At 43.8% G+C, this 19838-nt stretch overlaps 1 protein-coding gene across 6 annotated transcripts in view; it reads right to left on the minus strand.

Annotated features, from left to right (window-relative positions):
* The window catches only part of PPFIBP2 (PTPRF interacting protein, binding protein 2 (liprin beta 2)), a 131473-nt gene that overhangs the window by 39322 nt on the left and 72313 nt on the right, over positions 1-19838 (minus strand). For all 6 annotated transcript variants that reach the window (XM_012725568.1, XM_012725569.1, XM_012725566.1 and 3 more), the window contains 3 exons: positions 18925-19017; positions 14867-14980; positions 4148-4279 (listed from right to left, as the gene is read on the minus strand). In XM_012725568.1, coding sequence (XP_012581022.1) covers positions 4148-4279; positions 14867-14980; positions 18925-19017 — 339 coding nt within the window. The remainder of the gene's footprint in view (positions 1-4147; positions 4280-14866; positions 14981-18924; positions 19018-19838) is intronic.

Genomic DNA, 19838 nt, shown 5'->3' on the forward strand with positions numbered 1-19838 from the left:
CCTTCTCCTTTCATGCTCAGTTTAATACTGTCCTGGATGCACTCACACGCCAGTGGGAGTGTAACCTTAGGTTCTAGAGGGCAATCTAGAAGTATCTGTCAAAATCTCAAGTGCACGTACCCTTTGACCTACAAACGCCACTTCAGAATCCTCATATATGAACAAATGATTCACAAACAAGATGATTGTAATAGGAAACACTTAGACACAACTTAAACGCCCATTAAAAGAGGAGTGGTTAAATAAATCATGGCATACTCAGATAGTGGAATAATACACAGACATAAATGAGTCAGAACTTTTTCAATACTTAGTATGAAATGATATCCAAGACTGCTAACAAAAAGCTAGTCTAGAAGGGTGTGTATTTGACTAAAAATGAGGAGTGTGAGTGTGCACGCACATATAAATTTGCTTGTTCTGGCAGAAGATAACTCTAGAAGGATAATAAACAAATTGACAACATTATTTATTGACTGCTGATTGGAGGAGAGGCACAGAAAGAGGTTTTTTGCTGTATATCCCCTTTTCAACTCTTACATTTTGAATTATTGACAAGTATTTTTTTGTGCTAATAAGATAAGTAAATAGGATGAAATAAAATAAAAGCAAAAATAACAAAACTCTGTAGGCTAGTTCTCCTCTGAGCAAGCACAAGCTTCTCAGCCCTTGCTTGCTCTCCAAAGCCATCATCAGATGGCCCCAAGTCAGGAATCATGATCCTTCCTCTCAAGGTCCCAACCAAAAGAAGGAAGAAGAGCTGACACCACCCCCAGTGCTGAAACACATACAATTTTCTACCTGGAAATGCTAGAGATTCCTTCTGGTTTTCTTCATGCTCATTGTATCCCTTACCACCTGGGCTTACTTGCTTCCCAACACATTTGGGGTCTCTGTTCCCTCTCTTTACGGCCTTTCTTGTGCTATACCAATAAAGCTTTGGATCCTCAGAAATTAAGGAGAAAAGTCTCCCTTTCCCTAGGGGAGATCCCTCCAAAGAGACATGTCTTTGATCTGGGTTCCACCAGAGGTTTCTTTTTGTCTCTGGATCTTTCATGTTCTAGTCTCTCAGTTCTGACTCCTCCTCTTGCTGTCAATCACTCTTCTGCAAGTCCTTCTTTTCAAGAATAAGTCTAGTTGATCCAATTTTGGGTTTCCTGTTACTTCTAGAACCAATGCAAAAAGCTGACAAGAATTGGTAAAGTCAACAGGAAGAGGGTCTTCCCTCTGAGCTGCTCTGCTGGCTGGCTCCTGGCTCAGTAAGAGTCTGCTTCCCATTTGACTGTTAGGGCTTTCTCCACTTGTCAAGAAACCTGCACTTCAAAATCTCGGGCTTTACAGAAAGCCAGCTGTCATGGGGTCCATGATTCATTCACTACAAGGAACATGAGAGTAGCAGAGGGGAGAGATAAGAGCCAGAGAGAAAAGCAGTCTGCAGTATCTCGTTAACAGCATCTTATTTGCATTGAAACATAAAATGATATGTGAGGAGAAGGCCAAGTTACATGGAAGTTTATTCCAGATCTGGCTACCTCAAAAAGATAACAAAAAACAAAAACCAACAGCCCAGTCCTGCCTTTTCAAAACCACAGGCAATCAGACCTTAGACTAAATATGATCACTGGAGCCAGCACGGTGGTGTGGGATGGGATGTGCTGTGCCCTTTGCTCACCTACCTGGACCGCAGCTAACCAAATGTCTCACACAAAACAAGCATCTCCGAGAGCACAACCACAGGGCAGCCCAAGCAGCGTTCCCCATGACACTCAGACATGCACAAATAGTGCTGGAGGTGCCAAGTGTCCCAGGAAAGGTTATGCTCAATGGCAAGGAGTGTCTGTTTCAGGTCATGCGGTTGCTCACTGATTATCACAAGTTTGAACAGCCTAGAAAATTCCTCCACACAGAAGCCTAATGTTTGCATTTACAACTGGGAAGGGTTGTTATCTGGCAGGGTTGAGGCTAGCAGCACAGGGTCTATGTGGCCTCATGCAGGAATAGCTGAGAGAGAGAGAGAGACAGAGAGACAGAGAACAGTAAAAGGGCTGTCTTATTTACACTTGGCCCAGAGTGGGTGCCTTCCTTCCTACCTTCCCTAGCAAGGCACTGAATGCTGGCCAGGTAGGAGCACGGCATTCTCCCACAGAAGGAGCCGACACACACTCACCCCTGATCAGTCCCACCTACTGGGACTGGTTCGGAACCAGGCTTGGAACTCAGACTGCCCAATGAGAAACAGTTCTGGGGTCTCTGCTGAAACCTGGAAATTCTGAGAAAGAGAATCACTCTCTCTCTCATCCCCTCCTTCTCCCTCTGAAGGGGTGGCCAGGCCCCTCTAGTCAAAACTAAAGCTGCTGATAACCATTCTCTATAGCCACGTGGGAGAACCTTTCTGAGGACAAGGCTAAAATAGAGCCAGTGAGACACGGAGGCTGACTTCTAATGACATTGTGTGTATCTAGTGATATTAAATTCTTTTAGCAGCCTACTCATCAAGTGGTGATTTAATAACTATCTCCACCTAAACTTTGTTTTTATTTAAGTGGCTTTGAGTTGAGTTTCTGCCATTTCATGCCTTTTCACAGCCTCCTGCATTCTACCCCCAAATATACTGTACATATTCTTAGAATTACATGTCTGGAAAGATTGGCAAAATAACTCTAAACCAGAAGAAAATTCAATATCTTTTCTCTGAACAGTTAAGAAACAGACTGCATTCAAGGAATGCTTCACACAGAGAAGCTTACAGTCTAATGACCTCTCAGTATGTATCTAAGGGCATTTCCATTTGCAGTGTGCTCAACAAAATAAGTGGTTGATCAAAGCTAGCTATTATTAGGTGTCTAGCACTATGCAAGACATACATTGTCTTATTACTGCTCAGAACCCAGGCAATAGAAACTATCACCATCTCAACTTTATTGAAAAAGAAACAGAACACCAGAGGTGAAATTACTTGCCCAAAAGCATAAAGCTAGTGAGTAGCTGAGCATGGGTTAGGGGAGATCTGATTCATGTGTTTGCACTCTTAGTCATTAACCCATACTGTCCTCAGCCTCATGGAGATAACTTTTTGCCAAGGATACTTTTTAGTAATGTGAATGCTCTTATAAAGCTATTTAAGGAATATGATCAGCACAGACACTAGTGTTAACCCAGCAAACACAGAAATCAGACAGTTTTCAACACACGATGACACTGGAAGTTAATAGACAGTAACAACAGCCAGTCTTAGATTTTAGAGCTGTTTAGGTAGGGCAAGAAGACAAAGCAAGTACCTACAAAAGGCCAGTTACTATGATAGAGACTTAACTTCCATGATTTCATTCAGACTTTACCACATAGTTACCCATTGTACAAATAAAGAAATTGAGGTTCAGAGTGATTAAGTAGCTCACTTGCTAAAGTTCATAAATCTACTAAGCAGTTAAATCAGTAATTGAGCCAAAGTGTTTCTAGATGTGAAGCCTATGTTTTTCTATATCTCACACTGTTCTTTGTGATTAGAAGGATGTTTAGGTAAAGCCACACAGAATATGGCCATCTCAACCACTCAGTCCATTCTCCATCAAATAAAAGAGCTCTGACACTAAATTTCTCTAGGCATTTATGCAAAAAGAAGGAGGAATCTAGCATACTCTAGCCAATGCCATTTAGAGAGTGGAGCAAACAAATATGAAAACATTCACCAGGAGAAGGCCAGTGCATGGGTTCACCCATATGACCTCTCAGGAGAAAAGAAACACATAGTCTAAGGGTTCCATCTGGGTCAGAGAATATCTCCAAACTCTTTGGATACAGTGATGGCCTATGAGGCAACGGAGTTCCCCCCAGTGCATGGTCACCATGTTGGCTTTCACAGAAGATATCTTGTCCCTCTGCATTCTGTCTGACCCTTCCCCCACTACAACTTCTCTTTCCAACCTTGTCAGCAGCCTGAGGAAGGATAAAGCCTTCGCGCCAATACTGGTGGTTTGGGCATTGCTGAAGTCTGCAGCCACAGCAAAACCTGATAACTTGGTATTAACAGATCATTATGTATCCAGCTTGGGGTTGACCAGATGGCCTCAATTCACATTGTGATAATGTCCCCAGTCTGAATTTAGGACAATACTTGTGCCCCTGGAATCTGGTGTTTCACACTCACCTCTGCTTTTCTCTGCTTCTCCTCCTGCTCTCTCTGCTCCTTTTCCATGCCAACCAGTTTGAGTTTCAGTTCAGACACTTCAGTTATCAGATCGAGCTTCTGGGTCTCAAGAGATGTACGACTTAGCAGCTCCTGAAAGCAAAACCAGATCTCAAAATCATATGCCTCCGTGACAACAAAGATAACAGTAGCTTTCTCCATAGCACATAAGGCAATCTCTGAGTTGTGTGTTAGACAACACAGAAATGAGGAGCTGCTTGTGAGCCATGGGCTGAGTAGGGACAAGCAGATACTGGGTCATTTGGGGAAAGCACAGCCCCTGCTTACAACCTACACACTGAGAGATGATAGGAGCTACAGTTCTCAAAAGATGTTTACCTATAGAAACCATAATTCATTATTTCCAAATAGAGAAAAAAGAACACTCTTTCCAAAACTAAATTTTTCCTTTTTTTTTTTTTTTAAGAAAAAACAAGCAGGCCCTCTTTGTTAAAATAACCAAGAATAAAAGATTATTTCAGCAATATACTTTTTTAAACCAGAGTTTGTATGTCACTTCCTGAGCTCAGTATTCAGTCCAGTCTTCACACATCTTGTAAGATCTCACTATACAGAACTTAGGAGGGAGCTAAATGCTCAATGAGTATTTGTTGGTGACTACATTAGAATCGTATTAGGTGAGAGATCCTTCCTGGACAGCACAAAATTACAATTTGGCCACTAGAAGATGTAAGTAAGGAGACTGTTCTTTCCTTATTGTGAAGACAGACCAGGGGAGGTTATCAAAAGCTCTACCATCAGTGGAACTGAAATCAACAACAACCTGCCATTAACACCTACATTCAATAAGAATAAATAAAGCAAAACCCCAAAAATGACAAGTAAAACACAGGCACGAACTACCAGGAATAATGACGGGCTTAAAAAACCTGGAGCGTTTCTGAAAGACCACAGACGTGTTTATCTAAAACAATGACCCAAGAGGACCAAAATTCTGGCATATGCTAGACAGTGGGTATATAGGTGCCAGAAAGAAGAAATTAACATGGTAACTAGGGCAGCAATAATAACTCAAATTATTATATGGAAAACACACTAGCTCACCATGACCCAACATTTTGTAGTGTGTTGGGCATCCCAACCCTAGTTCAGCTAATAGTGACCTCAACATTCTGACCCAAAAGCTCTGACTTCACACATTCTGCACTGTCCTTAGATTATAACCAACTCACACAGAACAGAGAGATTTTAACTTGGGCTAACAGGTCCCTAGACCAAAAGCTCTTAATACTAAAGAGACCCAGGCTACTGACTGTACATATCTGCCAGTTGGAGAGGATAGGAATCTAGGAGACAAAAGCTCACTGAGCACTGGAAGGAGGAGGCCAGCTCTGCCTGGGCCAGCCAGGCTTGCTGGTGATGCACAGGGCGGAGGTAGCAACGCTGCCACCAGAACTGCAGACTGCCTGGGCATGAGGGTCAGCTGGACACATGTCCAACGTAAGAGAGGTAGGGAGATAGATCCACCCAGTGCTTCCTCTCTGCCAGACACTGACGACTAGTTCATAAACCATCCCAACAAACCCTCCCAGTGATTTGACAGAAGAGGAAACAGTAAGATCCATACAATCAATAGCAGACTCATTTTTCAAACCAAGGTTTGTTTGACTCAAACACTCATTTCAGGCTCTGTTTTGCATTTGTTCCCAAACAGAAGCCATCCAAGAATTTTAAGGGAAATAAAAAAATACATGCTGAAAAAAAAAGCAGTCAACAAATATTGACTCCAGAAAATCTTCTCTCAGAAGGTGAAGATTTTATTGGGCACATGTTATCTACTAGGGCCTGATTCAAAGGCTTCACAGGCCATAAAAGGCCCTGCATAATTCTTCTCTGAGTGAAGATGGAATCTCTGTTTTAAATATCTTCAAGTGCAATTCTCTACTCACTCTCACCTCCTTCTCCCCAACAACCTCTCTAGGTCTATCTCTCCTTCCTTTCATCTACATGCCTTGTCCCCAAAATGACATATGGCAATTTGCAAAATAGACATTTTGAGTTAAAACATAAATCACAAAAATGAAAAGAGTTAAGTTGTAGCCAGAGTTGTAGTTGGTATAAAAGCTGTACTACAAAGTTCCACATGCAGCCAAAGAGGGGCTGTTAAGTGCATGTGAACCCCTCAACCACCAGTGCTTAGGGGGAGGGGAGCAGCTTTACAAATCAAAGGCCATAAGATAATAGCGCTTGCTTTAGAGTACGAGAACTGAGAAAGTATTCTTCTAGGAGACGTCAATGGTTTATTCAAAAAATATGTTTTAAAAATATTTACCAGCTGCCAAGGCTTAGGCCTGAGACAGAGTAAAACACAGCCCCTGGTAAGCAGTCAAGTACCGTAAGAGGATAATCACACAGTTTATCTGGTCGCCATAGTATTTTGGTGGGATTCAAAATATTTTAGAATGTATCTCTCTTGAAATCTAGGAATCTACTGCCACTACTACCAAAATCCCTTTGTTTTAAATGACAGTTTATAATTGGTCACACCAATGTTCCAGCTTATGAGGAAAATTTTCTAATTGGTCACACTAAAATTCCAATGACCACCCCTTCCAAGTGGCCATGCCAGAGTTTCAATTGGTCACACTAACATTTCATGCAGACACTCCAGTTGGATACAACAGAGCTGTAATTAGAAACCTGGGGCAGTTTCACTTCAGAGTTCACTGATAACAACACTGTCACTTGCGCTCTTAGCTCACATCTGCTAGCATATGCCTCTGCCTTTCATTCTCCTCTCTTCCTCAGTGCCATTAACAAGCACATGCTAGTTCCCAAACAGCCTTCAGCAAAGTTGCCATGCTCCAGCTCCACTTTCCTCTCTACTCCACCACATCAGCAGGGTGTCTAGCCACTATTATGCTCTGTGGCTTCTAACATATGGGTCTTGGTAGGAGTTAACTACCTAACGTTCTCAGTAGCTACTACCCTTGCAGCATAAATCGAATCCTGGCTTTGCATCATGTGACATATCTTCACTAATCATCTCTCATAGAGACCACTCTGCTTCAAACAGCCTGATGTACAGATCATTTTTCTCCCTGTGTCAAGACTGCTTCCAGATCACTCTCTGTCCCACTGATTGTCTACCATCAATGCTCAACTTTTGGAAGACAGCACTATTTGGTTATATTACATTCTCCCCAAATATTAGTGGCCCAAACAAAATCCCATTTCACTTAACATTTTTGTCTTTTGATCAACAATTTCTCTACCTACTTTGGGTGCATTCTGTCTCCTCAGTAGCTTCAATATCCTTGTGAGTCACTCTTTCCAGCCCACATCTATGATGTTTCACAACTCATAACCTCAGGTCTTTGGAATTGTTTCACTTCAACTCCTCGATGTCATGGTCACAACCCAGCCTCAGCTTGATGCAGAAGGCATTTGCTCAGCTTCTAGAATCTTCAACTCTGAAAATTCTTCCTTCTGGACACAATCCTCTGACCTTTTAACTCTCACACTGGTTCACTCAAATCATCTTTGATTTCTTTTTCTAAGCCCACTAGTTACTTAATACTCCCCATTTCTCTAGTTTATCAACCTCCTTTAAACAATGTTTGCCTTCTTATCCATTCTCTCTTGAAGTTAGGCATTTCAATTGTACCATATCTGCACTAGAGAGTTCCTACCCAACTCATCCCTGCTTCTAAACTTAAAGTTCACTGAGTTTACCACTCTAGTCATGACAAACCTCAAAGCTTTTTGCCTAGGTTTCCATTCCCCAAGCTCTCAGAATTCCTGGTAAAACCACTTATAATACCAATTGGTTTCCATACAAATATACACTATCTAATTACAGAGGATCTTCCAATAATATATGGCAAAACTTGTATTTATTTCCCTGATTCCTTTCAGGGACTGCCCCAAATCATTTCTATTCTCAAGCCCTGAACTTAATCCAATTTCCCTCTTCTCTAATAATCTTCCCTCACATTTACAGAAAAGTTAAACAAAGTTTTCAAATCCATCTAATCATATCCTTTCTACTGCAAAGTTTCTTAGAACTGGCTCACATTCATATCATGTAAGCCATATCTGAGTGAAAACAAGCCCACACTCCTTTTTGAGGTTAAGATAGGTACATATAGCTCTTTTCTGTCGGGTGGTTTCACCTTTAAGAACTGTTCCCCCAGCCCAGTGGGCTTCTGGGTTGCACATAAAAGCCACAGTAAATGGGCACAATGCTTTCTGAATTTGTTTTTGGATCACTCTCACCCAATCTACTTTCCTGTCACTGATGTCTGGGGTCTTTGGGTTCTTCCCCTTCATCCTACACAGCCTGATGTGCCTTCTTCAAGCTAACTCCCTGACTCCCAGTTGCCTTGGACTTTGTTCTTCTTTTTCTCCCTCAAGCTGGTAACTTGGAATGATGCTTACTCTCTACCAAGTTCTGTGCTAGAGTAGAAGCATCAATCATCCATTCTGACAGGCATTTTATCTCTTCCTCACCATCAGCTTCCATTCCTCAGGCTATAAACATGATCAAATTTCTGACATTTAAAAGAACCTTCCCTTTCCCTCAAGCTACCACCTTCACTCCCTTGAGCTCCCATAGGCAGGCACTGGCTCTGTGTATGTCCTGCACATGGACACTGCTTTTCAGGTCATCCCTCTTCCCTTTCATGGTCAGCTTCTGGAAAGAGTAGGCTATCTCTATTGCCTCTTCATCTCCCTATCACTTTTCTGTAAGAAATCTATGTGTCTGTATTCTGGCTTCTGCCTCCACCAGGTGGGTCACAGAAATAGATTTTGTTCTGCAGACCAATGTCCAAACTTTCAGAAATAGCTAATACTTTCATCTCTTAAGCTACTCACCCTTTACTTACTCTTCATGAGTAAGTTAGTCTTTGTCACCCCATCCTTCCTTTTGATTTTCTTGATCTTTTTTTTCTTATTCATCTCCTTTGCTGACTTCTTTCATTCTGCCTGCCCCTTACAAATAAAAAAAGTCGCTGCAGCCCTAGTTCTCATCCTCAGGACTGGAGTTAGCTCTGGATCCAGCCTGTATGTCTGGACGGCAAGGCAAGGCTCAGACCCACAGGGTGGATCCTGTTTAGAATCTCTTAAATTCAGTTGGCTACCGCAATGTGTGGGGGAGCAGGAGTTTAGAAAGAAGGGCAAAGGCTGCATAAGAAGCACTGGCTTCTTCGTCTCCTGTTGTCTCCAAGGTTGTCTGTGTAAATGATGAGAGGGCAAGGGGTGGTACGGGAGGTGGGTGGCTTGTTTTTCTTGCCATGAAGGACCATGAAACGGGGTAATGAAACTTTAGGGAAAAACCAGTGGGCAAAATTATCACCCCTGCCTCTCATTTCACCATTACCACTAACCTCTTCCAGAAGGAAAAAATACATCTCCTTAGAGGATGGGGGAGAGGGGGAGCTTACATCTCAGAGTAACCCGTCATTTCCTTTTCCCAAAACTCAGTCTTTGACTATAGCTGATAAAAAGAATTTGCCTTTCAACTTCTCTCCTTAAAGGGCCACAGCTTGAAGCAATCACCCCATATTTAAGTGTGGAACATGACCCAGGGAGTTACTGACCAATGACAGAGGACTGGAGCCAGACAGGCAACCTGAAACCAGAATGAAGGAAGGGCCCATGGAAAGACATGAAAGGACAAATATGTCCCTTTGAAGTAGATGGCCTAGGCCTTGCCTGGAAGCTTCTGCATGAGTAACACTGTGCAGAGGGAGATGCCTATAGTCAACCTGGCTTTGGGTCAAGCCCACAGTCCCAGTAACCAAATCATGTCTCTGGACCTCAGGCTTATCTATACAGGGAGTACAGATTACTTCAACTCTGCAGTCTGGCAATGAAACATTGAATAAGATAAACTTGAGGGAAGCAGTTACTTCTGCCTCATAAGTCCCCCAAGAGGAATTTTAGGGAATAATTGACAAGTGTCCATTTTCTTCACTTACAGTTCAAGTGTCTCATCTCTTCAGATTTGTGCTCCCGCAGGGTCACATACACAGCCCTGTTTAGTATACCTTGTGACAGCTCAGTTGGAGTAAAACTGGAATAACTGTAGCACAGTTCTAAGCAGTGGGCACCCCTGCTTGCTATAAGAATACAGCTTTATGACTTTCCCCACCAACAACCAGTGGTGCATCTACAGAACGTCCCATCCACTACTCCAAAAAACCTTAAATTTGTGATTCTCCACATTTCACCAAAAACACAGTGAAACAGTGGGCCGCCCATGCTCTGGCACTCTGGGAAGATGGCAAGAGGCCGGTGTCCCCCAGCCTCCCCAAAGCTGGGTTGTATTCTCATGAGCTCTGCATCCTTTCTCCCTCCTCACTTGGCCTCTTTATTTCCTCCTGATTGCTTTTTGGCACTGAATGTTGTTTCTGCTCTTGACATTGATTATATCTGTAAATGGTCAGTGCCTGGAGAGTGTTATTTGGCAGCCAGCTCTGAATAGCGCCCAGCAGGTAGTGTCTACCTTTCATCACCCTCAGGGAAATTGTCATGGAAGGCCCAGTGATGGGAGATTGCATACGAGCCTGCTGTGCAGGGCCTCACCCTACCCCAGAGAGGCCACTTTGGAAAAAACCACATGGGCCTCAAACACAGCAGCACATGAGGGGGGGACCTTCCCTGTGACTCAGACTTTTTTTTGCAGCATGGTGTGAACTGGTCACTGCAAGAAGGAAGAGTTCAGGCCTGCACTCCCAGGGATACAGCAGTGCCTGTGCCTTGACCTGCTTACACAATGGAGGGGCAGGGCCCAGTGCTGTGAGCTCTCCCTAGCCTCACACCACCTCAGGCCAGCGACCTCAGGCCGGTGAAAACTAACCCAGGCTGTCACCCCTTAAAGGGCTTTCGTACATTTCCTGTGAAATACCTCTTCCTAATGGGGAAACTCCCTAGGGGAATCCACACATGCTCAGTGAATCTGAGATCATAAATGAGTTCCCATGGGCTGTCCCCAGAGATGCTGCATCCTCTCCATCCTGCATCCGGCAGAGAGTCTAAGATAAGGAATATCCACCCTCAGAAGTGTCTAAAATCTCATGGAGCTCTGCCTCTGTGTAATTCTGTGTTGGTCTTGTTCTGTCTAACCCAAGAATCTTCATGTTCTCTCTCTCTGAAGTTCAGATAGGTTACTGTGTAGAAGAAAGCAGAAAGAAGCTGAGGGATCAGTCCTTACCAGGGCCAGGGCAACTCTATGGCTCAAAAGCCAGGTGGGAAATAACTTCCTCTCCCCTGGCGCCTGGAAGGAGACTCAGTGACCAGGGCCACAGCTGCAAGGAGAGATGGCTCAGTGTGTGCTGCCTTTGAGTAAACGCAGGTTTTGGGCTCTACTTGCTGCACTTGGGTTTTCTTAAACCCCATCCTCACTCCCCCAACCCCAGTGCTTCCCCAGCAGCAGTGAGGAGCAAAGTCTAGAGTAGAGGCTGCAGACTAGAGATCTGTGGGCCAGGCTTGATTCGAAGGTATGGAACTCATGGGCAGTCCGCTAGAGCTGAGCAGCAGCCGCCTAATTGAGGCAAGATGTATTCAGTAAACAGGGAAATTGGGAATAGTGCCCCAAGAGACACTGTCCGTGGGTGGTGAGAATGCCCCACACGGTGACAGTGGGAGGACAGTGGGAGAATTGGGGCCTCAGAGGAGGCCTGCTTGGACCTGGATGAATGTTCATAAGGGTTGGCAAAAAGAGGCAGTTGTTTGCCTCCACACTCTGCCTCAAGGCCATGAGTCATTCTTGCTCCTACCAGAGCCCTGTGGTCCAGGATGCCACGTCATAGCCAGCAGGTCTCTGCCTGCCCTGCCGGAAGGGACACACGTGCACATGTCCTCTAAGCTCTAGGTGGCATCACATCAGCGCTGTGGTGCAAGAATCGAGTCTTTTCAAATAGATGATGCCGATTTCAGGAGAGCGCTGGTATAAACAGCACAACATTCAACGTGGGCCTGGGAGTTGGGAACCCAGTGACCTCAAGATCCAACACCCCCAGGCCCAGCAGACACATGAGTGAGAACTGAGACTCCAGTGTGTTTTGTGACTTGAACTCAGAATTTGCCAAGAAAAGAGTATTCTGTACTCCTTTCATTTTACCCTTGAGAGAGTAAGAAGCAGTGAAAGTTAAAGAAATAAAAATAAGTTCAGGAAGATCCTTAAATCCTGAAAGTGACAAATAAGAGCTACCCATATTGCATAACAAACCAAGACGCCCAGCTCTTTGGTACCTGTAAACGCAGGCCCATTACCTCACTCCATAGCACACGAGAAAGATTTAGGATAAGCAGGATAGAGAGGGTGTTGAGGTACCATTTAGTAAGCTTAAAAACGAAGCCCCCCCCCGTCACGCCCCCATTCTTTGTCCAGCAAACAGGTTTGGGAAGCTTGAATATATAAGGGGTTGGATATGGCTGCCACTGGAACCAGACTGCAAGACAGCTACTATGCCTGAACTAACCAGCCCAGCTCCAGGAATGCAGAAGGAGGGCCAGGGCACATTCTGTGTCAAAGGCTGGTGCCTAAAACCAGACATCCCAGCAGCTAACTGGTGCAAACTGGCACCCCAAGCTGGAAAGTCAAAGAAAGCAGAGCAAAATGGCCTCAATCCTTGGCAAGCAGACCTCTCCTCTCTTGCCCCCTGCCTCCTTGCACAGTATTTCAGCCAATCCACCTTCTCTGTTCTCCGCTCTGCCTCTGGTGATTCTGTCACCCCTGCACCTCTGGCCTCATCCTGATATTGTACTGCCACAGACAGTAACTGGGTTAAAACATTTTTTAAAATCTGAAATTCAGTCCAAAGAAATAAAATAAAACAGTCCCCTGGGACATAGCTTCAAAGGGAAGGCAGATCCCTCAGGGATGCTGAGAACCACCGTCAAAGTCCTGGGCACAGTCTGAGGAGGACAGAAGAGGCACCGCCAGAGCGGGGTGGGGTGGCCTGAAGGAGCAGCCTGGGCAGCCTGGTGCAGCTCAGCCACACAGCACAGCGCTCCTGACCTCCCGTCACACAGCTGCCTTCCTGAAGCATCCACCTTCTGACATTACTCTGACACATTCCCATCTGCCTTCAAATTTTCTTGGTATCTCTTTTTTAGCACTCCATCATCTTCCTCAAACCACAGCTGGCGAAGAAGACATAAAGTTATTATCATCTAGTGGTTTGCTCCCTGCATTAGTTGGAAAAGTGCTTTCCTGTCCTTTGAGATTAGTCCACCAAGCTATTTTCTTTCCTGGGGCATCAAAAGAACGGTTCAACTGTAAAAACGAAAGCCACACTGCTATTCCTACTTCAATTTGCAGGGAATAGGGTGAACAAGAGAAATGGCATGCAATTTAAATAGAAAATCAAAAAGAGCCAAGAGGCTGGTGATTTATTAAACAGCAAAGGAAAGATAAGAAAGTAATAACAACTTTTGAGCTGCCAGAACACATTATTTATAAAGACATCAGAATAAAAATACTAATTTAACCTTTTATTTTCCATGTTCTTGAAAGGTACTCACACAAAGTTAAGAAACGCCCGGGAAGAAAGACATTTATCCTAATTCTAAAGATCAGATTGGAAGTTTATGTTCATTATTATTCTGTGGAGAAATAATATTAAATGGATAGTGATCACACGAAGAAAGACATCAGAGCTTTGGGAGAAAGATTCTGAGCCATTATCGAGTGGAGCCTCCTTTGCTGAAGGGACTGACTTTCAGTCTTTTAATGATCAGGGAGCACCATTTATACACCAGGGAATTGAGCAGACCGCAAAGCAGGCAATGCGAATGTCAGTCACGATTTACTTTTCAAAATAACTGAAGATGCAAGAACTAGTCAAGTTAAGGGAAACTATCAATTGGATAGATCATAGTAGTTTGATCAAATAAAATTTCTAATTGTCTTCAACAGATTCTGAAAAGGCTTTTTGACAAAAATCCAACAATGCCTTCCTTAAAATTTTGGCTCTTTTTTCACAACAGGGCAAAAATTAAAGAGGAGAATGGTTAATTCATCCGAGATACCAAAAAAAATAAAATCTACAGAAATGGCAAAACTTAAAAATGGGGAAAAAGCAACTCTTTGATACGAAGCACATAAACTTGCTGGACAACTCTATATCTGGTGTGAATAGAACTGTAAAATTAGGTCTACATGATGAGGAAGAGAACCAAAAAGAAATAAAGAGAAAATACTTAAGAGATTTATTTGACTGATAGAGAAGATGAAAAAAAAATGATATCTATTAAATTAAAATATCATTTCTGTAATAAGTTTTATCAAAGAAGACCAAACAGAGTTAGAAGAGAAAGCATGAGGATAGCAAAGAAACACTAATTCAGCCGAAGAACTGAACTGACTTTCTAACACCCCAGATGCCACCTGAAAACCCTGGCTGGGGTGGAAAGAGGAGGTGACATGCCAGCTGGCTTCTCCTTCCCCAACCAGGCCTGGAGAAAATGCTGCTGGGGAACCTCCAACCAGCCCAACAGGTTATTCCTCTCAGGCCAGCCCTTCCACCCTCCCCCTCTGCAACGCTCCATGTTCAGGCCGGTTTCACCTGCTGCATAAACACTACACACTGAGCGGCCAATCCTTCCTCCAAGGCAGGATGGGAAAGTGAGCAACCAGACCCGTAACAGGGCACAAAGAGGGACTTTAACGCATGCGCTGCTTTAGCGCTCAAGCCCCGCCACCTGTACCTGTTGAAGCATCTCCTCTGCAGCATTGAGTTTCACCTGGTGTCCCTCCAGACACACCTCTAGATCCCGAATCTTCTCTCCTTGGGCTTCCACTTGATCAGTGAGGACACTCACCTGTCCCAGGAAATAAAACAACAGTGAAAATAAGAGATTTGTACATGGGGTGGAAAGGCTTCCCCCCTAAGAAAGCCATTAAGCCACACACTCTTGAGTCTCATCTAAAAAGAATGGCTGTCCCTTTTGGTGGGCAGCGGGGAGGGAAGTGTCCTGATGACGGGAACCCCAGTGGTTTCCTTACCTGGCCAGGGCGTTCTTGCCACTGCCTGGATGGTGTGGGTCAGGTTTCCTGGTCCTGACAGACCCAAGAGAAAGCCACCAGCAGCCACGAGAGCTGCCCCTGGGCTGGACTCTTGCTCCTACTCCTCCTAACAAGCTCACTCGGCAGTCCCCACCTCAAGGCATAGCTGAGCTGGCTTGCCAGGACGTCTGCCACCTCATGTGAAGGAGCAGTACAAACTTCTGTGGAAACGAACCAATGACCTTTCCTCTCTCATAAGGGTGTGAGGACAGCTCACCTATCAGGTGAGGGTTCTGAAGCAATTAAGGAATGTGGGATGTAAAGAGCATGTATTAGCACTGACAAAACTTGGCTCAGAAAGGGTTTTGTGCTTCACAGGCCAAAACATGACTCTAAGTCATAAATATACACAAGCCACATTGCAAATACGGGGGCAGGAGAGAAGTCATTCTGAAGAACACTGAACACGTCTGTTGGAATTATTAATAACAAACCACTGACAATACGCACGTAAATCGCACCCTATTTAGTTATGGGAGGATCTCACAGCTTACCCTGTTAGCGGATTGACCGTGAGTCCTTTCTTTCTCGTTATGAAGAGGTATCTTAAAACAGAAAGACGGCAAAAGAAATGGGATGGTCTTTCCCCAAGTAAAGAAATCAATGACTGGTAAGTGGAGATCCTTTTAGACCCTCTGGTTTTTAACCTGTAGTCCAGTCATTGCTCTTTACATACAGATTACCCCGAATTTTTTCTCAAATTGCAGAGGAATAGCCAGAGCATGAAAGAATTAATGTGAACTCATTTACGAGCGTGTAAATAAAGTTTAATTATAAAGGTCCCTTTTACAAAGGAACTAATCTATATTAACATGGTTATATTAAACTTTCCATTGGTACATTGCCAAATGAATTATGCGCAGTTGAGACATATTTCTGGAGCTGATGCTTGGGGTACAAACATTTCATTTATAGTCTCCACATGGGAACTTGTCAGCAGTATAGCCCACCTTAACATTTCTTACCCCTCAGGCCCTGGCTTTTTCAGCTACTAGCTCTACTTCTATAGGCAGACACAGGGGCTGGCCTTAGTTTCCTGGACTTCATCGTCTCTCATTTGTGTGGGATGTTTTAGGGTTAAATTTTCTCTTGAGGACAAACACTCATTGTCTGCATGGACACAGTAGAAGAATGTATCATCCTGGAGACCCCATAGCCCACAGCTCAGTTGCACAACACACTCAAGATGCACCTCAATAATCTCTCTACATATTATAAATGGAAAAGTGTCGAAAACTGGGACAAAATCTATGAAGATCCTAGAATGTGATCTTAATTCACTAGAAAAAATTTTTTGAAATCCCTACAATGTACTAGCAGACCTTTAGGCATTAGAAGGAGAGGATACAAAAGAAAAGAAAAACCAAACATGAAAATCTTTGTCTTAAGTTACATCCTAATAAGCATAAGAAATTTTGGTTTTACTTGCCTTAAATGCGGGAAATAACATATTTTATTAGGTGTGATGTGCCGTATTGCTCTATAAGCTGGCCCAGGAACACATTCTAAGGGTTCCAATTACCTGGAGCTGGCTGGGCTGCTGTGTGAATTAACAAGCTCTACAGTGGGGGTTCTGTATGACCAGCTTCACCATCTCTAAGCAAGGATACAGCAGTGGTCCACAGATTGCTGGTGGAATAAAAACTACTGAAGTCCACTTCTGACTCTTCTGATAAACACAGTTCCCAGCCGTGTTAGGATTATCAAAATAAGGATTTTTCGAGAATTCAGAATTTAAAAAACAAATATGAACTACCAGGAGAGCATTATCACACAGGACTTCTTTATTAAAATGTAATCCTTCCAAATAGGGAGGTGTGATTTTGGCCAGGAGTTTCCTGGTTCAAAAGTTTGCAAATTTCATAATGTTTGCTATGAAATTCTAAGTTGGACATTCTTTCATGAATCATATCATGAGGATGGAGTTTCACATGACACATCCTTGAACTTGAGATCATTATGCTAAGTGAAGTCAGCCAGAAAGTGAAAGACAGTTCTCTCATCTGTCGGAATATAAATACCCAAACAAATCATGGCAAATATAATATGTTGGTTCGCAGACGCGATAGGGAGGAGGAAAGGGCCAGGAGGACCAATCACCCAGAGGGAATGGTGCTGCAGCGTTGGTGGTAGGTGAGGCGAGGTTTATACACAGAAAGGTGTGAAGCTGTACTCCTGGAGTTTATAGAGCATCGTAAATCAATAAAACGTTTATTTATACAAATTATACATCCCTCAAAACAGTTGCACTGAGGTGTGCTTGAAGAGCTGGCCCCTGCTACCTCTTGAAAGCCAGTTTCCACCAGGTTTCCTCTGGCACCAGCTGCAGTCACAACACCCCTCGAGGTCCTTCCTTCCCGCGCACCCCCACACCCACCCTGGGCATCGCTGGACCAAACGCCTCCGCCACGTGTTTGTCCACACGACTCTCGTCTTCCTTCACATCTCCCATCAGGGGGTCTTTCTGACCACACAATTCTTATGCTATTTTATGTTTCTCCATAGTATTTATCACTACCTGAAACATTTTATTTACTGTTTGTACATGGCACACTGGAAAAGAAGCTCTAGAACTGGGACTTAGTTTTCTTCGATGCTGCATCACCTTTAACTAAAACCAATGTCCACCAAGTCTTGAGCATATAAATGTTTTTGTTTTTATGAATAGCTCAGTGAAGTGACGAAACACCCAAAGCTGGGATACAAAATTCCACTAATTGTATACTTGTTCTGTTTCCAATTATTTAAACAGGGGCAGGACAAGGGAAGACAAAGGCCCAATATTAAAGTAGAAACATTCTTTACATATCTTTGACTTTCGAAAGTTTATAAAATATTTATCACTCATATTCACAAATAAAGTGAAATGAACAAAATATAATAAAGGGAAGAAACAGACGGCAGCCTCTCATTCTAGCATTCCAACTTAAAAACTTCCAGTCCAGAGAACATTCCAGAATCCCACATACCCTGTCCCCTATTTTACTGCCCATCTGTACACCACCCTTTAAGCTTTTTAAGGAGCTATGGTTGGGATTTTAATCTTTAGTCACCAAAGTGTCCAGCAGCCTATCTTCTGCATACAGGGCCTTGTGTGAGCTTCAGCACTGGAGAGCTGACTCAGCAAAGGGCCCCTGCCTCAGCAATAGACCTCCCGTAAGAATGTCCGACTTTATGGAGGGCAAATTTTCAGAGGTGAAACAGCTCTTTTGACTACCCTTATAAAAATTTTTGGCATTCTCCTTAAAGCAGGAGAGTCATCAAAGGTTTATCAGCCCACATGACTAGCCCCTGGGGGGTGGGCCTCAAAGTGATTAGTCTAGATCAGCTGCAGATGATTTGGGCCTGGTCCTGTTAGCCTTCTCATTTAGGGTCACGACACTCTGTCTCATTAGTTCCAGGCTCCCTTGCAAGGCTCCCAAGTTCCTAGAGGTTAGGACCCAACCAGTCCTCCTGGCCACAGAGCATCCAGGGTATGGCAGTACATGATAAATAAGTGAATGCTTTCACAGCCCCCAAAACCAAAGCCAGAGTTAAATTGTGTCCCCAGTTACTTCCTGCTTTGTTTTGGGAAAAGTCTTTTTAACAACATACACTTTGGAAGTAGGATAAATCCAACAGAGAAAACCCCTTGTACTCCCTAGGGCAGCTCTGGAGTTGCAGGTGTTAGGATAAGTTGGTTCCCATCCGAAGGACCCACCTGCAATATGAGGGACTCCTTATCTCCTTCTAGACGTGCCAAGCGTTCCTGGTAGGTTTCATTACTAGCAGCACTGTGGTGATTTACCTGGGACTAAATGGAAGGAAAAAGGGAAAAGAATTGGTTGGACAAACATCTTACCAACTTCTAAATGAAACATATAATTTGTAAAGACAGTTTCACTTGTTATATGTGTAAAACCACCCACCAAAACAGGAAGCCACAGGATTTCAAAACTACTACAAGAAGGAGCAGACCAGATGCCATGGATAGGTGTGCCTTGAAAGTTGGCAAAACTACCCCCTGGGTGACCTCACACTTGGCTGGGATGCATCAGTGGCGCTCTGAACCCAGTGGTACTTGAATCACTGCACATGTCGGGTCTGGTTTAGCTGTAGGTATGGCGTGCCCCAGGCACCAACAGCAATAAGGGTCTACTCTTGAGGGGTTGGGGAAGACAGTCCATGCTCCAAGAAATGGCATGTGAACAACTCCTGAACAGATCCTGGATCTCCAAATGCTCATGTCAGGGCTCTCTTTTCACAGTCTGGAGACTCATCCTGAACAGCACAGGAACATGAAGGATGGGGCCAGCAACTCTAAGGCCCTCATCTACTTCTACTCACATGTCCCTTCTAAAAGTGGCCACTGCCAACTCTTCACGTGGGCTTGGCAGCCAGGGCTCACCATCTTGTTGCTGCTATGCTGGAGCTAAGAAATGCAAGCCGAGGTGAAACCTCTTGAGAAGAACCCAAATGACAATCAGAGTGGTCTCAAAGGACTAAGTAAGTAGAGGGGAAACACAGAAAATAGAAAGTAGTCAGAAACCATAGAAAACAGGAAAAGCAGATGATTTTTAAATGGCAGGTGGCAGAATCTTATAAAGTGCCCTGAGCTAGAGACAGGAGCTGCAG

This window comes from Condylura cristata, unplaced genomic scaffold (genome assembly GCF_000260355.1).
Source record: "Condylura cristata isolate star-nosed mole 26May11 unplaced genomic scaffold, ConCri1.0 scaffold00015, whole genome shotgun sequence".
Classification (NCBI taxonomy): Eukaryota; Metazoa; Chordata; class Mammalia; order Eulipotyphla; family Talpidae; genus Condylura; species Condylura cristata.